The sequence below is a fragment of the Hyla sarda genome, chromosome 5, assembly GCF_029499605.1.
Source record: "Hyla sarda isolate aHylSar1 chromosome 5, aHylSar1.hap1, whole genome shotgun sequence".
NCBI lineage: Eukaryota > Metazoa > Chordata > Amphibia > Anura > Hylidae > Hyla > Hyla sarda.
Genome location: NC_079193.1, coordinates 33,511,507 through 33,529,640, shown reverse-complemented (window position 1 = coordinate 33,529,640; position 18,134 = coordinate 33,511,507). Strand labels below are relative to the sequence as shown.

Below are 18,134 nucleotides of genomic sequence, written 5' to 3'. Positions count from 1 at the left end.
CAGAGCCCCGCTTGTCCTCAGTGTACAGAGCCCTGCTTGTCCTCAGGTACCAGGGATGTGGAAATCCTATTGCCCGACGCCCGGGACAAGTAGTTTTGGGCGCCGGGCAGGGGAATTGTTCATAGATTTAGCCCTGTATCGGGCTAACAGGGACAGACCGACTTCCCCCTTATTTTTCTTTAATGCTGGTGTGAGGTGCAGGAGCCGATGCAAGTCTGCACCTCACACCGGCGCTCAGAGTGTATGGAGGGGGCGGTGGCGGCCCCAAGCTGATTTCAGTAGCCGGAGGCCGCTGCTCAGAGCCCCCACAGCCGGTGTGAGGGGATCTCACCTCACAGCTGAGCCCGAGCAGAGCCCGAGATAGCACGTCTGCTGGAGATGATTAAGCCACGCCCCCTCATCCCCCCTCCCAGAGGATGGAGAGTGCAGCTCTGCAAAACACAGGAAGACAGGGGGAGAATGAGGACATCCACAGCTCCTCCCTCCCCTGCTCTGTACACACAGGACCTCATTCATCACGGGGAGGTTTCAAGTATTCACGGGGGAAACACAGAGCAGGGGGAGGGGAGAGGACATGTGTGTGAAGATCACATACTGCACTGCACGGGCTGGGGATTTCACCTCACACCGGCTCAGGTGAGGAGGCCGAGCATGCAGGCGGCGGGAAGGGTGGTTATATATGTATGTAATGTATGATTAGGGGGGTGTATGTGTCATGTGTATATATGTATATGTGTATGATTTGGGGTGGGCAGCGGCAGGTGTATGTATAATGTGTGCATATGTATGGTGTATGTGTCATGTGTATATATGATGTGTGTATGGTGTATGTGTGATGTGTGTATGTAATGTATGATATAGGGGGCAGCGGCAGGTGTATGTATGATGCGTGCATATATATGGTGTATGTATGATGTATGCATATGTATGGTGTATGTTTGATGTGTGCATATGTGGTGTCCCGGTACCGCATCCTATACGGTACCTATATATGTCTGTGGGTCCCCATAGCCAAAGTCCCTAGGACGTAGGGGTCCACGTTATATAGTCTGCCCTTGTCACCTCTATTCCATATAGTAAATCAGTAGTTTACTCAAGGTTTATGTAAATATAGTGATATACATGTAAATAAATGGTTAATTACCTGTACGTAGCGTACCAGGACCTGCGGGTCACATGACTAGGTGAACTCTATGGTATATCTGCTTTAGGACCTTTTGGAGGTCCTTATGATGTATGCAATCCCATCATACTGTGTAACAGTGAATGACAGGTATTCGGACCAATCAGATTTACCCCGCCCCCTGCCCATATAGCAGCGGCGGCCATTGTTCTCTCTCTTGTTCCAGGGCTGGCAAACGAGAAGGATCTGCGCAGCTATTATCGCAGTGAGTTAGGCCTGAGCCTTACGGCAACAGCTGAATCTATTCAGAATCGTGAGTGTATTAATCCCAAGCACTCTGCAAGATCACCGGACCTTATCTATCCCCTAAACCAGGACGGATCTGCAATAATTACCCTAAATTCAGAGACTTGTAATATTACTCAAGGTCCGCAACAACTGTCAGTCACTGAGCAATATAGAGACTGTATATATAAGACTGTCATCGTGCATTGGATTTACCGCAAGCATTTAAGTAAAGTTGTTCAAGTTCCTGTTCAACTACCTTGTGGACCTTCAGTCATTACATGCACCTATCGTTACTGGGAAGGGCAGCGATAGGCTGGAGAATTACCTCAGCATACTAGCCCTCAGCCTGGCGTCACGAACTATCGGGTTAATATTAACCCCTCATATACCGAAACAACATCCCCACTACCATACACCCCCCAAGGTCTACCACACATATGTATGGTGTATATTTATGGTGTGAGTGTATGTGTATATATGATGTGTGTATGTAATGTATGATGTGGGGGGGGGCAGCAGCGGGTGTATGTATGATGTCTATGTATGATGTATGTATGTTATGTATGATATAGGGGTCAGTGGCCCGGTGTATGTATGATATGTGTATGCATGTATGTCTTGTTCAGGGGCGGACTGACAAGTGTTGCTGCCAGTTGTGCCATCTAATTTTATTTATTTTTAGTGGCTTCTGGCCACCCGCACTGAATTGCACCACCAGAATCCCACCCCCCTTCATACTCGCCCGACGACGAAGAGCCCCATGGATGAACGCAAACACGCCCAAACCAAAACTCCCAGCTTGTTGCACCATAACCTAAACTGTAGAACTATAAAGTGCAACATGCTGGGAGTTGCAGTTTTGGTTCAGGTCAGCTGCAAAGCTATAGGCTGCATCAGGGCATGCTGGGAGTTGTAGTTACTAACTGCAATTCCCAGTATTCCTTGACATAGCCTATGGCTCTGCAGCTGACACGAACCAAAACTACAACTACAAATGATGTCTCATTTCCGGTTTTTTGGTGCTTCATTTAAAAAAAAGTGCTACACAGGCATTGGAGGTACACTTTAAGTGACAGCAAGCAAACCTTCTCTTTTCCTAACCCTTCCCTGCCTTGCATGATGAATGTACAGGGTTTGGCTTCCAGCACAGGGCCTTGTACATCAATCATGCAGGGCAGGGTGGAGTGGAGAGTAATGCATCCTGCAGCTCAGCCTGTCCTCTAGACTCTTGAGCTTAGAAGGAAACTTGATTTTATAACTATGCAAACAGTAATCAGCTAAGAGATGTGTATCTTTTGTCTACATGGATTTTGATACAGAAACCGTGCCAACTTCCCCATCATCAATGGAGGTCTTGGGCAGGAGAAGGGTTAATATAAGCATCCCTGGTGATCTAGTGAGGTAAAGAGGTTGATGCCAGCATCCCTGGTAACAATTGTTTTGATAACACACAAGGCAAAACTTACTGGGTTTCCATCTGACCACGTAAAACCTTCATAGATATTGTTGATCACTAGACCAATCCACATAGGCCCAAAGTCCTTGGTTCTGTAGAAATAAATAAATACATGCATTTGACCTTGTAATGTCTTGTTTCTGCTCCAGTACACTCCCTGTACCTGGATTATACATTGTGTCTCTTGAAGATGCAAACTGACTAGTGTGGCTCTAGCATTGGGGTATGTGACTTGGTGAGGCTCTAGCTTAAGTCCAATGTCTGAATTAAAACTGTAGGATTCCCACGCCACTTATTTCATATGGCCTGTGTTGTGACCCATCATCTTAGGTGTGTCCAGATCAGGTATGCCCAGGTGTGTGACTGAACCAAGAGGTAAGGGTCATTTCAGTCTTCTGTGCAATGGGGCTCCACAATTCTTCTTCCCAATGCCACCACTTTTTCTATCCTTGCCTAGGAACATGTGTCCTCTTTGTGTGTTTCTGCCCTGTCCCTTTCCTAGACTCTTTGTCTCTCTTAGACTCATTCTCAACTAACTGGCTGTAGTTCTGGGTTTTTATTACCCCAGGCCACCTTTTTCTAGAATTTTTTAGAGGTACCAGAACAAAATAAAAATCACCCAAAATTACCCTATTTAAAAAACTAGACTTAAAGTGTTTACAAGGGGGTATAGTGAGGGTTTTAGATCACATTTTTTATTGCAGGAATTCACGCAAATTCAAGTAAAGCCGAGTAAAGGGCCCACCGCTGCTACTGAGGATCGGGTACACTCGTCCTGGAACCCCAGGCAGACAGCGCTGCTTTCTGCTGTATGCGCAGTTCACGCACATACAGCAGAAAGTCTTCTCTCTGTGTGAGCCACATCTGTGGTCTAGAAAGAGAGGAGACGTAACCTCCGCCCCCACTGTGCAGTGTCGGCGCTGATGACATCACTCATCCATGCCAGCACTATGGAGGATAGAAGATACAGTCCCCTGCTGTGCTCTAGAGGAGATCGCTGAGTGTGACATAATCAGGTGAGCAACATTTTTTTTCCATCCTGGAGTGAAGAGGGGAGGAGAGGAGGGACTCTGCTGTCTATACTTAATGTTGGGGGACTCTGCTGCCTATACCTAATGTTGAGGGACTCTGCTGTCCATACCTAATGTGGGGGAACTCTGCTGCCTGTACCTAATGTTGGGGGACTCTGCTGCCTATACCTAATGTTGAGGGACTCTGCTCTCCATACCTAATGTGGGGGAACTCTGCTGCTTATACCTAATGTTGGGGGACTCTGCTACCTATACCTAATGTTTAGGGACTCTGCTGTCCAAACCTAATGTTGGGGGCCTCTGCTGCCTATACCTAATGTGTGCGAACTCTGCTGCCTATACATAATGTTGGGGAATTCTGCTGCCTATACCTAATGTGAGGGAACTATGCTGCCTATACCTATGTTGGGGGAACTCTGCTGTCTATACCTAATGTGGGGGACTATCTACTACGTTCCTGTCCAGCTAATATGGGGGACAAACCACAAAACTAATAGAAGGCCTACCTCCTACCTACATATGGGGTTTTCATAGAGGGGGCAGCTATCTGGGGGTTTTACCTACAAAAGGCATGACTACCTACCTGGGGGACATAAACTACCTGGGGGCGTGATCTACTAGGGGCCAATACCTACTGGGGACATTACCTACCTGTATATAAGCAACACCTTATTTTCTGTCCGCAAAAAAACACAAAATACTCTACACTTAGTAAATCCCCCAGATGGTTGCCCCCTCTATGAAAATGTAGGTAGTAAGTAGCCCTCCTATTAGTTAGCTTTTTTTGTTAAGGGGGCTCTGAGTGTTGTCAGTCTGCCTCTGCAGTCCTCATGCTTAGGCCATATTTTGTTGCTTTGCCATGTGGTGGGACCAAGAATAAAAGGAACATTTTTTAGGCTTTTAGGCAGAGGTGTAGCTTGTAGCTTCTGGGCCCGGATGCAAAATCTGCAACAGGGCCTCATATGTCAAATATAATACTGGTCTCTTATAGGGCAGATGTGTTTTCTGGCACCTTTAGGCACCAGGGCCCCTATGTGACTGCTACTTTTATAGCTACGCCCCTGCTTTTAGGACATCCTTATAAAAAAGGGAGTAACAGCGAGTGATGTACTGTGTGGGACACAAGGAGAACAGAACTGGGATGTTAGAAGCTTTGCTGGGCTTTCTGTTGCAGTTCTGATCTCCTCTACACACATTGACAGGAGTGAAGGAGACGGGAGCTTCGACAGAATATTCTGACTGACCAGGAACTGCTCTGATTGGTCCTCAGAAATAAGCACCTGTTCATAAATTATGTATCCATAATTGGATGTAAAAAGGCTTTCCCGGATTTAAAGGAGTTCTGAAGTGAAATATAACTTATCCCATATACATGGAGGGGGCATGTCGGCCGTGGCCTCCTGCGGGGGTAAGAATGGCAGCTTCCGGCAGACTACCGGGGCTCCATTTAGAAGATCAAAGCAGTAGGACTCCCCGCGATCCAGACAGCAAAAAATGTGCAGAATGTCCACCGAAAAATAGACATTTTGCACATTGCTTGTTTCAGTGGCACAAGGACTGTACGGAAATACACCGTCTTCATAAACAGCAATGCATTCTCCAGAGGAATCCGCAGAAACAATAAACAGGTTATTGTTTCTGTGGACACCGGAATCAGGATTTCAGAAGCAGAAACATCTGCTGTGGAAATGATGTTGTGTGCACAGTGCAGCAGAATCAGACTAAAATCAATGGGACTCTGCTGCAGCGGAATTTCTAAGCAGAAGATATCCGCAGAATTCCTTTGGAAATTCTGCTATGTGAACGTAGCCCAATAAGAGAACATTTTAGGGTTAATTTTACTTTGATACCTTTATCTGTTTTTGCATCATTTATTTTTTAATCCTTAATCTTTCTTCACTGTGCTCTTGTTTTAATAGGTAAAAGGTTTTCTTTGTGTTACATTTTGTCCCCTTTACTTTCTGTTTATCCACATTCAAGTTTATTCTCAAAAGGGAAAAACATTAGATGCTTTTAAAAACATCCAACTTAGTGTCTGTATTTTTATTTTTGAGGACATTCGAAAAAATGTATGAAGGTGTCTTATAGCAAGGTTCTCTTTGTTGCCCATTGCATCCAATTAGAGCTTAGAACAACTAATAGATTGAATATCCCAGGTATTTGAGTGTTTAAAAGTTAAAACATAACCTTTACCGTATATACTCGAGTATAAACCGACCCGAATATAAGCAGAGGCCCCTAATTTCACCCCAAAAACCCAGGAAAAGTTATTGACTCGACTATAAGCTTAGGGTGGGAAATACATCATCCCCCCCATGTCATCATCCAGACCCCCATCATCATCACCCTGTCATCATCCCCCCCTTCATCATCACCGCCTGTCATCATCCCCCCCCCCCCGTCATCATCCAGACTACTGTCATCATTCCCCCCCTCCCCTTCATTATCACCATCTGTCAATCCCTTCATCAGTGGTCTTCAACCTGTGGACCTCCAGATGTTGTAAAACTACAACTCCCAGCATGCCCGGACAGCCATCGGCTGTCCGGGCATGCTGGGAGTAGTAGTTTTGAAACACCTAGAGATCTGCAGGTTGAAGACCATCATCTAGACCCCCCCCCCCCCTTTAGTTTTCTACTCACCTCTCCTCGGTGGGAAGGAAGGGTGAGCTGGTCCAGGCCATCTATGCTGCAGGGACCTTCCGGTGGGGAGGGTTAGTCATTCCGGGCTGTCCATCTTCACCAGGAGGCCCTCTTCTCCGCTCTGGGCCAGCCCCGGACTAGTGACGTTGCCTTGACGACGACGCACAGGGACGTCTGTCCCAGCGCATGAACATCCCTGTGCGTCGTCGTCAAGGCAACGTCACTAGTCCAGGGCCGGCACGAAGCAGAGAAGAGGGGCTCCCGGTGAAAATGGACATCCCGGAACAACTAACCCTCCCCACCGGACGGTCCCTGCAGCATAGATGGCCCGGACCAGCTCACTCTTCCTTCCCACCGAGGGGAGGTGAGTAGAAAACTAAAAGGGGGGTCTGGATGATGACGAAGGCCACAGTGGTCTTCAACCTGCAGACCTCCAGGTGTTTCAAAACTATAACTTCCAGCATGCTGGGAGTTGTAGTTTTGCTACATCTGGAGGTCCACAGGTTGAAGACCACTGAGAAGGGATTGACAGGCGGAGAGTTCACTCGAGTATAAGCCAAGGGGGGGCGTTTTCAGCACGAAAAAATTGTGCTGAAAAACTCGGCTTATACTGTAATTAAGTCCCATTAAAATGTAATATCAATAGATATTCTACTAACAAGGTGCAAAAAAGTGACCAATGAAAAAGTGTATAAAATAACCACAGCATATATTAGCACCTAATAGTATAGGGTATGTTGACAGTGTAAGGTAGATAGCTAACAGTAGTTAGGTAGGGAGTTCTCTGAACGCAGGTCTGCACGGGCTGCTCTGTCTTCGTTCTGACCACCGGACTCCGAAGTTCAGAGATTGCAAACAATAGATAAATACATTTTAAAGGGGTACTCTGATGGGAAAAAAATATATTTTAAAAACAACTGGTGCCAGAAAGTTATACAGATTTGTAAATTAGTTCTATTTAGAAATGTTAAGCCTTTCAGTACTTATTAGCTACTTTATGCTCCAGAGGAAGTTGTGTAGTTCTTTTCCAGTCTGACCTCAATGCTCTCTGCTGCCACCTCTGTCCATGTCAAGAACTGTCAGCAAATCACCATAGCGAGCTTCCTCTGCTCTGGACAGTTCGTGACATGGACAGAGGTGGCAGCAGAGAGCACTGTGGTCAGACAGAAAAGAACTACACAACTTCCTCTGGGGCATACAACAGCTGATGAGTCCCGGAAGGCTGAATGAAGTAATCTAAAAATCCGGATACTGACACCAGTTTGGAAGAAAAGACATTTCCACCAGAGAACTCCTTTAAATATTTTCAAGAAAACTATAAATCAATCTGATCTGCGCCTCCTGCTGTGAACAGATAAAGAAACCTATCAAACTGAATGTGGGGTCTAACAAGCTTACAATTTATTATGTTGTCTTTAATATACTGTAATGTGTTATTTGTAACAAGATCACTGCCCACCCCATTTTATTAAGGACAATCGTCTCATCCTCCTCGCTGGTGATACTGAGCAAGTCACCTCCTAAAGCTCTGCAGAAGTATCTTGCTTCAAACCAGGTCTTTGTTTCATAATTTTCTGAAGAGTAATACTGTTAAAAAATAAATAAATAAATAAAAAAATAAAGCTTGCATACAATATTATTATAAATAGTTAAAAAGTATTTTATTTTATAATCTCCTACGGGTCCAAGCTTGGATACACTTCTGCAAAGCTCTGAGATCTCTCCCTATTAAAAAATATTTAAAGGAAAAAAAACAAAAAAAAAAAGAAAACAATATACCAGCCAAACGGGTACGTTCAGACAAGCGGATTTACAGCGTATTTTACACTACGGATCTGCTGCTGAAGGACCTCTGTATGCTGGCTTTAAGTGTGCCTGCTCGGAGCAGCAATACGCCGCTACGTGCAGACACACTGAAGCGATGTGCGAGTCGCCGCGCATGCGCGGTGTACTTGCACGCATCGCGGCCCGCTCCCCGTGCTCTATGAGCTAGGCCGAGAGCTGCCGCGATGTGCGAGTATACTGCGCATGCGCGCGGTGACTCGCACATGTCAGTGTGTCTGCTCGTAGCGGCGGATTGCTGCTCCAAGCAGGCACATGTAAAGCCAGCATATAGGAGGTCCTTCAGCGGCAGATCCGCAGCAAAATAAGCGCTGTAAAGCCGCTCGGCTTAACGTACCCTAAAGCGGTACTCCGCCCCTAGATATCTTATCTCCTATACGATGTCTGATCGTGGGGGTCCCGTAGTTGGGGCCCCCTTCAATCTCCCACAGTACCCGGCGTGTTAAACAAACGCTTGGTTCCTGCGTCAGTGGTTGTGATATCACGGTCACCCCCCTCATGGCGTGACACCATGCCCCCTCCATTCATGTCTATGGGAGGGGGCGTGTCGGTAGACACGCCCCCTCCCATAGACATGAATGGAGGGGGTGTGGCATGATGCCACGAGAGGCATGGCTGTGATGTCAGGGTCACGGCCTCCGGCTTCGAGCATTCTGAACAAAAAGTGTGAGAGTTAAACAGACAAACAGTACTTTAGGTTAGTTTTCACGTTTATAGATGTCCGTACCTTGTAGCATGCATGGCCTAGTGAACTCCAATTACTTGGACACGTTGGTTCTGCTGTTGTTGTCGGGATAGGTGGCGGTGGTGTCACTCCTTGCGCCAACTTTTTGCACACATACTTAGACTTCTCTTCACAGTCTATAACATCCCATAATCCAGCTTTGTTTCCAGTTCTCACAGCTACACAGCCCTGTCTTCTGTCTTTAAAACAAATTTAAAAGTGATTGCAAAACCATGTATTTAAGTTTGTATTATAACATTTTATATTTCCATGAATGACAATAAACTATCTATCTTTAAAAAAATTAAAAAGATTTAAAAAAAGGGCTTGATAATGGCCATGTGAGATGGCCGAAACGTTGCTTGTGATATAATGGTTAATAAAGGCACACATTGACCGCACCTTCTGGAGTGCTACTGACCATCTGTATCTATCTATTTATCTATCCATCTATCTGTCTATCTATCTCATATCTATCTATCTATCTATCTCATATCTATCTATCCCTATCTCATATCTATTTATCTTATCTATCTATTTATCTATCTGTGGTGACCCACCGGTGAATGGCGGGATCAAGGGTGTGAGTGGTGGGATCAGATGGTATAAACCCGGGGGGGGCAAGTTGTTGTTAACCCCTAGTGTTCGTGACAAATGTGTGGTCCGGAACAGCACACGCCCGGTTTCTCCGCTATCCCAGTTGCTCGTAGTGAAATAAGAGTCCACAACCAGTTATGGTCAAACGGAGGCTTTACTGAGTATAAGACAGATGGAATTATCTTCACAGCTAAGGCCACCTTTCCCAGAGAGGTGGCCAGAACCCAGAGGACCTTGCAGCTTGCTGGACCAATATACTTGTAATTAACTTGACTTGAGATTGGACTTGACTTGAGTATGTGCAGGACTTGACTAGTTTCAGTGACAGCAGACATAGACTTGAGACTTACTGGAATGACTGTAGCTTTTGGGGTCTTCCAGATGCTGATCACTTGCACTGAGATCTCTGGTGGTTGCTGTGCTCAGTAGGGTAACAGGTGGTAAGAGCTAAGAGAGTGAATTGTAATAGCTTCCTTGCATTGGCTATATAATTCTGTCTATGTCCCTATGCATACCCTGTGCAGCCCCTGATGAGGTCAAACATATGAGTGTCTGAAACACGTCGGTCAGGGCAAGGAAGGATCTATGTGACAGCTAGTGACAGCTAGTACATTTCACTACATATTTAACAGTGAGTTATTTGGAATTTCACGTCTCTATTTTGAAAGGAAACCATCATCAGTGTTTCCTACTTTACATTCACTTTATATGTGTGATAACTTTTAATGCACCAGATTAAAAGTAAAATTTTAATTTACTCCCCCTCCTTTCTGTATATTTGATTCTGTTGGGAGATTTCAGATAATTCGGTGGGTAGATACCTGCAATTATCTACAGTTGTAGTTTCTGCACAGTGTGTCGGGATCCTCAGCTAGCTGCAACATGTGACCTTGGTTATGCACCCCCTCACCCCCCGTAGTGAAAACCCATGTTGTTTAAAGGTTTGACAAAACAATGATGTACTGCACAACCTGGTTAACAGCATTTTGTTTGGCATACATTTCCACCTTTGGACACATTTGGGAAGATTTATGAAAACCTGTGCAGAGGAAAAGTTGATCAGTTGCCCATAGCAACTGTTACGCCGAGAGCTCCGGGTCCCTGCTCCTCCCCGGAGCGCTCACGGCGTTCCTCTCTCTGCAGCGCCCCGGTCAGACCCGCTGACCGGGAGCGCTGCACTGACACTGCCGGCGGGGATACGATTCGCATAGCGGGACGCGCCCACTCGCGAATCGCATCCCAAGTCACTCACCTGTCCCGGCCCCCGGCTGTCATGTCCTGGCGCGCGCGGCTCCGCTCCTTAGGGCGCGCGTGCGCCAGCTCTCTAAGATTTAAAGGGCCAGTGCACCAATGATTGGTGCCTGGCCCAATCAGTCTAATTAGCTTCCACCTGCTCCCTGTCCATATTACCTCACTTCCCCTGCACTTCCTTGCCGGATCTTGTTGCCTTGTGCCAGTGAAAGCGTTTAGTGTTGTCCAAAGCCTGTTTTCCAGATCTCCTGCTATCCTCATTGACTACGAACCTTGCCGCCTGCCCCGACCTTCTGCTACGTCTGACCTTGCCTCTGCCTAGTCCTTCTGTCCCACGCCTTCTCAGCAGTCAGCGAGGTTGAGCCGTTGCCGGTGGATATGACCTGGTTGCTACCGCCGCAGCAAGACCATCCCGCTTTGCGGCGGGCTCTGGTGAAAACCAGTAGCAACCCTAGAACCGGTCCACAGACACGGTCCACGCCAATCCCTCGCTGACACAGAGGATCCACATCCAGCTAGCCGAATCCTAACAGTAGATCCGGCCATGGATCCCGCTGAGGTGCCGCTGCCAAGTCTCGCTGACCTACCCACGGTGGTCGCCCAGCAATCGCAGCAAATTGCCCAACAAGGACAGCAGCTGTCACAGTTGACCGCCACGTTACAGCAACTTCTGCCACTGCTACAGCAGCAACCATCTCCTCCGCCAGCTCCTGCACCTCCTCCACAGCGAGTGGCCGCTCCTAGCCTCCGCTTGTCCCTGCCGGACAAATTTGATGGGGACTCTAGACTCTGCCGTGGCTTCTTGTCTCAATGTTCCCTACATATGGAGATGCTGTCGGACCAATTTCCTACAGAACGGTTTAAGGTGGCGTTCGTAGTGAGTCTTCTGTCTGGAAAGGCCTTGTCTTGGGCCACACCGCTCTGGGACCGCAATTATTCTGCCACAGCCACAGTCCAGTCCTTCTTCGCTGAAGTCCGTAGTGTCTTCGAGGAACCAGCCCGAGCTTCTTCTGCCGAGACTGCCCTGCTGAACCTGGTCCAGGGTAATTCTTCAGTAGGCGAGTACGCCATCCAATTTCGTACTCTCGCTTCCAAATTATCTTGGAATAACGAGGCTCTCTGCGCGACCTTTAAAAAAGGCCTATCCAGTAACATCAAGGATGTGCTGGCCGCATGAGAGATTCCTGCCAACCTGCAAGAACTTATCCATTTGGCCACCCGCATTGACATGCGTTTTTCTGAGAGACACCAGGAGCTCCACCAGGAAAAAGACGTTGATCTCTGGGCACCTCTCTCACAGTATCCTTTGCAATCTACCCCTGTGCCTCCCGCCGAGGAGGCTATGCAAGTGGATCGGTTTCGCCTGACCCATGAAGAGAGGACTCGCCGTAGGGATAAAAATTTATGTCTGTACTGCGCTAGTACCGAACATTTCTTGGTGGATTGCCCTATTCGTCCTCCACGTCTCGGAAACGCACGCACCCAGCTCACGTGGGTGTGGCGTCTCTTGGTACAAAGTCTACTTCTCCATGTCTCACTGTGCCCGTGCGGATTTCTCCTTCTGCCAACTCCTCCTTCTCAGCCGTGGCCTGCTTGGACTCTGGTGCTTCTGGAAATTTTATTCTGGACTCTTTGGTGAATAAGTTCGGCATCCCGGTGACCCGTCTCGTCAAGCCGGTCTACATTTCTTCGGTCAACGGAGTGAAGTTGGACTGTACTGTGCGTTACCGCACAGAACCCCTCTTAATGTGCATTGGACCCCATCACGCAAAGATTGAATTTTTCGTCCTTCCCAACTGCACCTCTGAAGTCCTCCTCGGTCTGCCATGGCTCCAGCATCATTCTCCCACCCTTGACTGGACCACCGGGGAGATCAAGAATTGGGGCCCTGCTTGCCGCAAGAAATGCCTCACGTCTGCTCCCAGTCCCGTCAGGCAAGCCTCAGTGCCTTCTCCTACACCTGGTCTCCCCAAGGCCTATCAGGACTATGCTTTGCCTCCTCATAGCCCCCGTCCTGGTAACACTCTGCCCCGTGCCAAGCTTCACCCTCTGCCCTCCCTCCCCATTCCCACTCCTTCTGAACTGCCTGCCTTTGATAAGGAAACCCTACAATCGCTCCCAGTGTCCTCGTCCCACGTGAAGCAATTACCGGACAAAAAAAGGTGGAGACCTAAGGGGGGGGGGTACTGTTACGCCGAGCGCTCCGGGTCCCTGTTCCTCCCCGGAGCGCTCGCGGCGTTCCTCTCTCTGCAGTGCACCGGTCAGACCCGCTGACCGGGAGCGCTGCACTGACACTGCCGGCGGGGATGCGATTCATATAGCATCATAGAGCGCCCGCTCGCGAATCTCATCCCAAGTCACTCACCTGTCCCGGCCCCCGGCTGTCATGTCCTGGCGCGCGCGGCTCGGCTCCTTAGGGCGCGCGTGCGCCAGCTCTCTAAGATTTAAAGGGCCAGTGCACCAATGATTGGTGCCTGGCCCAATCAGCCTAATTAGCTTCCACCTGCTCCCTGTCCATATTACCTCACTTCCCCTGCACTTCCTTGCCAGATCTTGTTGCCTTGTGCCAGTGAAAGCGTTTAGTGTTGTCCAAACCTGTGTTCCAGATCTCCTGCTATCCTCATTGACTACGAACCTTGCCACCTGCCCCGACCTTCTGCTACGTCTGACCTTGCCTCTGCCTAGTCCTTCTGTCCCACGCCTTCTCAGCAGTCAGCGAGGTTGAGCCGTTGCCGGTGGATACGACCTGGTTGCTACCGCCGCAGCAAGACCATCCCGCTTTGCGGCGGGCTCTGGTGAAAACCAGTAGCAACCCTAAAACCGGTCCACCGACACGGTCCACGCCAATCCCTTGCTGACACAGAGGATCCACATCCAGCTAGCCGAATCCTAACAGCAACCAATCAGATTGCTTCTTTTAATATTCAGAGGCCTTTTTAAAAATTAAAGAAGCGATCTGATTGGTTGCTATGGGCAACTGGTCAACTTTTCTTCTGCACAGGTTTAATAAGAGCCCCATAAAGTGTATGGACTTACCTGGCATGTTAACATTCCAGTGTGTATATAAAACCTTTTGCCCGTTGGCCCATTTATAAGTGTTCTTATTCTCCGTATCAGAAAGCCCGGTCCAGAAATATTTCTCAGGTCTAAACCCAATCAGACTTGTTATATATGACTGTTCAACCCTGCAGTGAGAAGCCAACATTATGTCGTATTTTATTTTTGGCTTAAGACAGAAAAATTAGGAAAGTTCATTGAAAATTGTGGTACAAAAATGCAAAGCAAATAAATGAATTCAGAAATAGAATACAAGGACACAAAGTTTTTCTACCAATGCCAAAGGCAACGGGGAAAAATCTCAGGGTTTTATGTTGGAATTTATAGCCTAATTGTTTTCTAAGCAACAGGTTCTTTGGAGATTAAAGGGGTACTCCACCCCTAGACATCTCATCCCCTATCCAAAGGATTGGGTATAAGATGTCTAAATGTGGGGGTTCTGCCGCTGGGACCCCCTGCGATCTCCCTACAGCACCTGCCATTTGTTTAGAATGTTGGGTGTTGCACCTGAGGCCCGTGATGTCACGGCCATGCCTCTTGTGACATTACAGTCACGTCCCCACAATGCAAGTCTATGGGAGGGCACCGGGAGCTCGTGATGTCATAGCCCAGTCCCTTCATGAAGTCATGCCCCGCCCCCTCAATGCAAGTCTATGGGAGGGGGTGTGACGGCTGCCACGCCCCCTCCCAAAGACTTGCACTGAGGGGGCATGGTGTGATGTCAAGAGGGGACGTGGCCATGACATCACCAGCCTCTGGCTCCGTATCATCAGTCATCTGGCACTGAGCGAAGTTCACTCCATGCACCGGATGACTGTGGGCCGCAGTAGACACCGTCGGGGGTCCTAGCGTGGGACCCCCGTGATCAGACATCTTATCCCCTATCCTTTGGATAGGAAGTAAGATGTCTAGAGGCAGAATACTCCTTTAATGGGGGGATTCATCAAGACCTGTGCTAAGGAAAGTAGCTGAGTTGCCCATAGCAACCAATCAGATCGCTTCATTTGTTTTTCAGAGGTCCTTTTAAAAATGAAAGAAGCGATCTGATTGGTTGGTATGGGCAACTGGTAAACTTTTCCTCAGCACGGGTTTTGATAAATCTTCCCCTATTTCCCTAAAAGTGTCAGAAGCTTAAACTAACACTTGTCACTTGTATAATAACATTTAAAGGTAATCTGTTAGTTGGTAAGAGTTTCAGACAGTGTTGGATAGCTGATAGGGTATGAAAGAAATTGGACCTTTCCTGGAGCTGGTGGTAGTTGCCAAAATCCCCTTCTTATTTCTCAGCTGAGTGTCAAGGAGGAGGGGCTGAGCTACCCACAGCCTGGCTTGTTGCTTGCCATCACCTACCAGACCCTCTTTGCTCTGTACATAAGCCAAGGAAAAGCTGAAAGGAGAGGGTGAGTAAGAAGTTGTGCAGGATGTGGCACTTGAGCAGCTAGGCCCCGCCTCCCTGACATTTGGCTGAGACAATTTTATAGGTAAACCATTACTGTAGTCTGGGCACAAATTAATACAAAATAATAACTTTTTTTTTCACAAAGTCATATTACAACTTCCCCAGGATAAGCTCACATGGGGCAGAAATACTGCTCTACAGGGAAATCTGCATCATGACTTTGTCTTTCATCTCGATTTTTTTGGACGATTTGTGGCTATTTATGGAGGATTAAAAAGTTGTCAATAAGTTTAAAAAAAATAGTAGTTAAAGGGGTACTCCGGTGGAAAACTTTTTTTTTTTTTTTTTTTATCAACTATTGCCAGAAAGTTAAACAGATTTGTAAATTACTTCTAATAAAAAATCTTAAAGGGGTACTCCGGTGAAAACCTTTTTTCTTTTGAATCAACTGGTGCCAGAAAGTTAAACATATCTCTAAATTACTTCTATTAAAAAATCTTAATCCTTCCAGTACTTATTAGCTGCTGAATATTACAGAGGAAATTATTTTCTTTTGGAGCACAGAGCTCTCTGCTGACATCACGAGCACAGTGCTCTCTGCTGACATCTCTGTCCATTTTAGGAACTGTCCAGAGCAGCATATGTTTGCTATGGGGATTTTCTCCTACTCTGGACAGTTCTTAAAATGGACAGAGATGTCAGCAGAGAGCACTGTGCTCGTGATGTCAGCAGAGAACTCTGTGTTCCAAAAAGAAAATAATTTCTTCTGTAATATTCAGCAGCTAGAAGGATTAATATTTTTTAATAGAAGTAATTCACAAATCTGTTTAACTTTCTGGCACCAGTTGATTTAAAAAAAAAAAAGTTTTCCACTGGAGTACCCCTTTAAAGGGGTACTCTGCCCCTGTCCAATGGATAGGGGATAAGATCTTCTATTGTGGGGTCCTGCTGCTGGGACCCCCACGATCTCTGTGCAGCACCCGGAGTTCGTTTAGAACACTGGGAGTGGGCGGCGGGGTTGTGACTTCACATACACGTCCCCTTGTGACACCACGCCCCTTCAATGCAAGTCTATGGGAGAGGGTGTGGTGGCCACCACGCCCCCTCCCATAGACTTGCATTGAGGGGGCTTGACGTGACGTCACGAGGGGCGTGGACCTGATGTCACAACCCCGCCACCCGCTCCAAGCATTGGGAACAAATTTTCCGAATGCTGGAGCAGTGGAGTACCCCTTTAAAGGAAAACTGTCAGCTTTCTTCCCCCTACACTAACCAGCGGTACTGGCTAGTAGTGCGAGGGACGCTGATCAGTTCGATCCTTACCGTGCCCGGATCTGCCGCGCCGTTCGGCCCTAATCTTCTATTATCGATATATTCAAATGAGATGCTAACTGACACTCTGATGTCAGTGCCGGGCCGCAGCACCGCCAAGCTCCCTTCTAAACATATAGCCTTAAGAAATAACTAAGGATGATATATATATATATATATAGAGAGAGAGAGAGAGAGAGAGAGAGAGAGAGAGAGAGAGAGAGAGAGAAATAATAATCACCTGTCCTCAATAGTCATCAGAAAGGCTCCATGATGGTCACATGTGCTGTTAGCTTGTGAAAATGTACTAGGGGCTTCACCTATCAGAAAACAATAGAAGCCGTGTCTCCTCCAACCCTGGGAACACATTAAAGGATGAGAAATCACTTTCATGCAATTTGATTACATTATTGTTTAATTCTATTATCTCTATTTACAGGAAGATGGTATGGAGTGGGGGTGGGGATGGGGTGTAACATGTATTTATGTAACACATGAATAAAGTTTAACAGTTACTGTATATATTGAAACATTGTGCAACTTTCGAATATCCATATTTAGTATTTCAGTATGTCATCATTCTTCTCATCTTTGCTTGCTGAAGACCTATACCAGGCATAGGCAACCTTCGGCACAGCAGATGTTTTGGACTACATCTCCTGTGACGCTCTAATTCCATTCAATGCTTCCTTAAAAACTAAGCATTTTACTATTATACTTCATTAAAAATTTTGATTGCTAAAGCTGTAAAAAAGGGTTCAAAAAATGCCCACTAGGGGTCTCTGTCTTTTTAATTTTGCAGGAAGGAACTGTGAAAATCCAGCCTTTTTGGGGAGAGGAGGTGGGAGAGGAGCTCATCATACTCCAGGGGAAACACTTCAGCCTCCCAGAGAAATTCAGAAAACACTCTTTACTCTTTCCAAAAGGTATTTTACATATTAACACATGCCCATTATTATTTACAGGTCTTAGGGCATATTACCACACTGGTTTAAGAATTTTCTTTCTAATTACAGCAATTAGAATGCGTCACATTGCCGCTAAGCCAATCACTGGCCACAGAGGTGTCCTGCCTCAGCCTGTAATTAGATGAGTGTCGATGTGACATATCAGGCTCCGGAACCAAGAAGTGGAGCATGGCATAGACTGAGAGCAACAATACCAGAGGATATGGGGACCCACTGAGAGGTAAGTATAGATTTTTCATGTTAGAGCAGGCAGTCTGGTCATGTTTTTACACAAAAAATAATAATAAAAAAAACTCGACCCAGCTGCAAGCTTGCCCACTTTTTACTCCAGTTTTACAAACTAACACAGATGGAGCCAATAGGTAAAAAATGTGTTCTAGAGCAGATTAAAGGGGTACTCTGGTGGAAAACATTTTTTTTAAATCAACTGGTGCCAGAAAGTTAA

General features: G+C 46.8%; 1 protein-coding gene and 1 long non-coding RNA gene across 2 annotated transcripts in view; one reads left to right on the top strand and one right to left on the bottom strand.

The window, feature by feature from the left end:
- LOC130273045 (macrophage mannose receptor 1-like) overlaps nt 1-18,134 on the bottom strand; it is a 68,649-nt gene that overhangs the window by 20,034 nt on the left and 30,481 nt on the right. Inside the window, exons 10-14 of the mRNA XM_056519207.1 lie at nt 16,963-17,078; nt 13,991-14,139; nt 9,110-9,306; nt 8,000-8,127; nt 2,878-2,959 (exon numbers count right to left, since the gene is read on the bottom strand). Coding sequence (XP_056375182.1) covers nt 2,878-2,959; nt 8,000-8,127; nt 9,110-9,306; nt 13,991-14,139; nt 16,963-17,078 — 672 coding nt within the window. The remainder of the gene's footprint in view (nt 1-2,877; nt 2,960-7,999; nt 8,128-9,109; nt 9,307-13,990; nt 14,140-16,962; nt 17,079-18,134) is intronic.
- Nucleotides 6,781-17,898, top strand: LOC130273052 (uncharacterized). Its single transcript, XR_008843854.1, has 3 exons — nt 6,781-6,904; nt 17,524-17,647; nt 17,738-17,898. It is a non-coding gene; the product is annotated as an uncharacterized LOC130273052 (long non-coding RNA).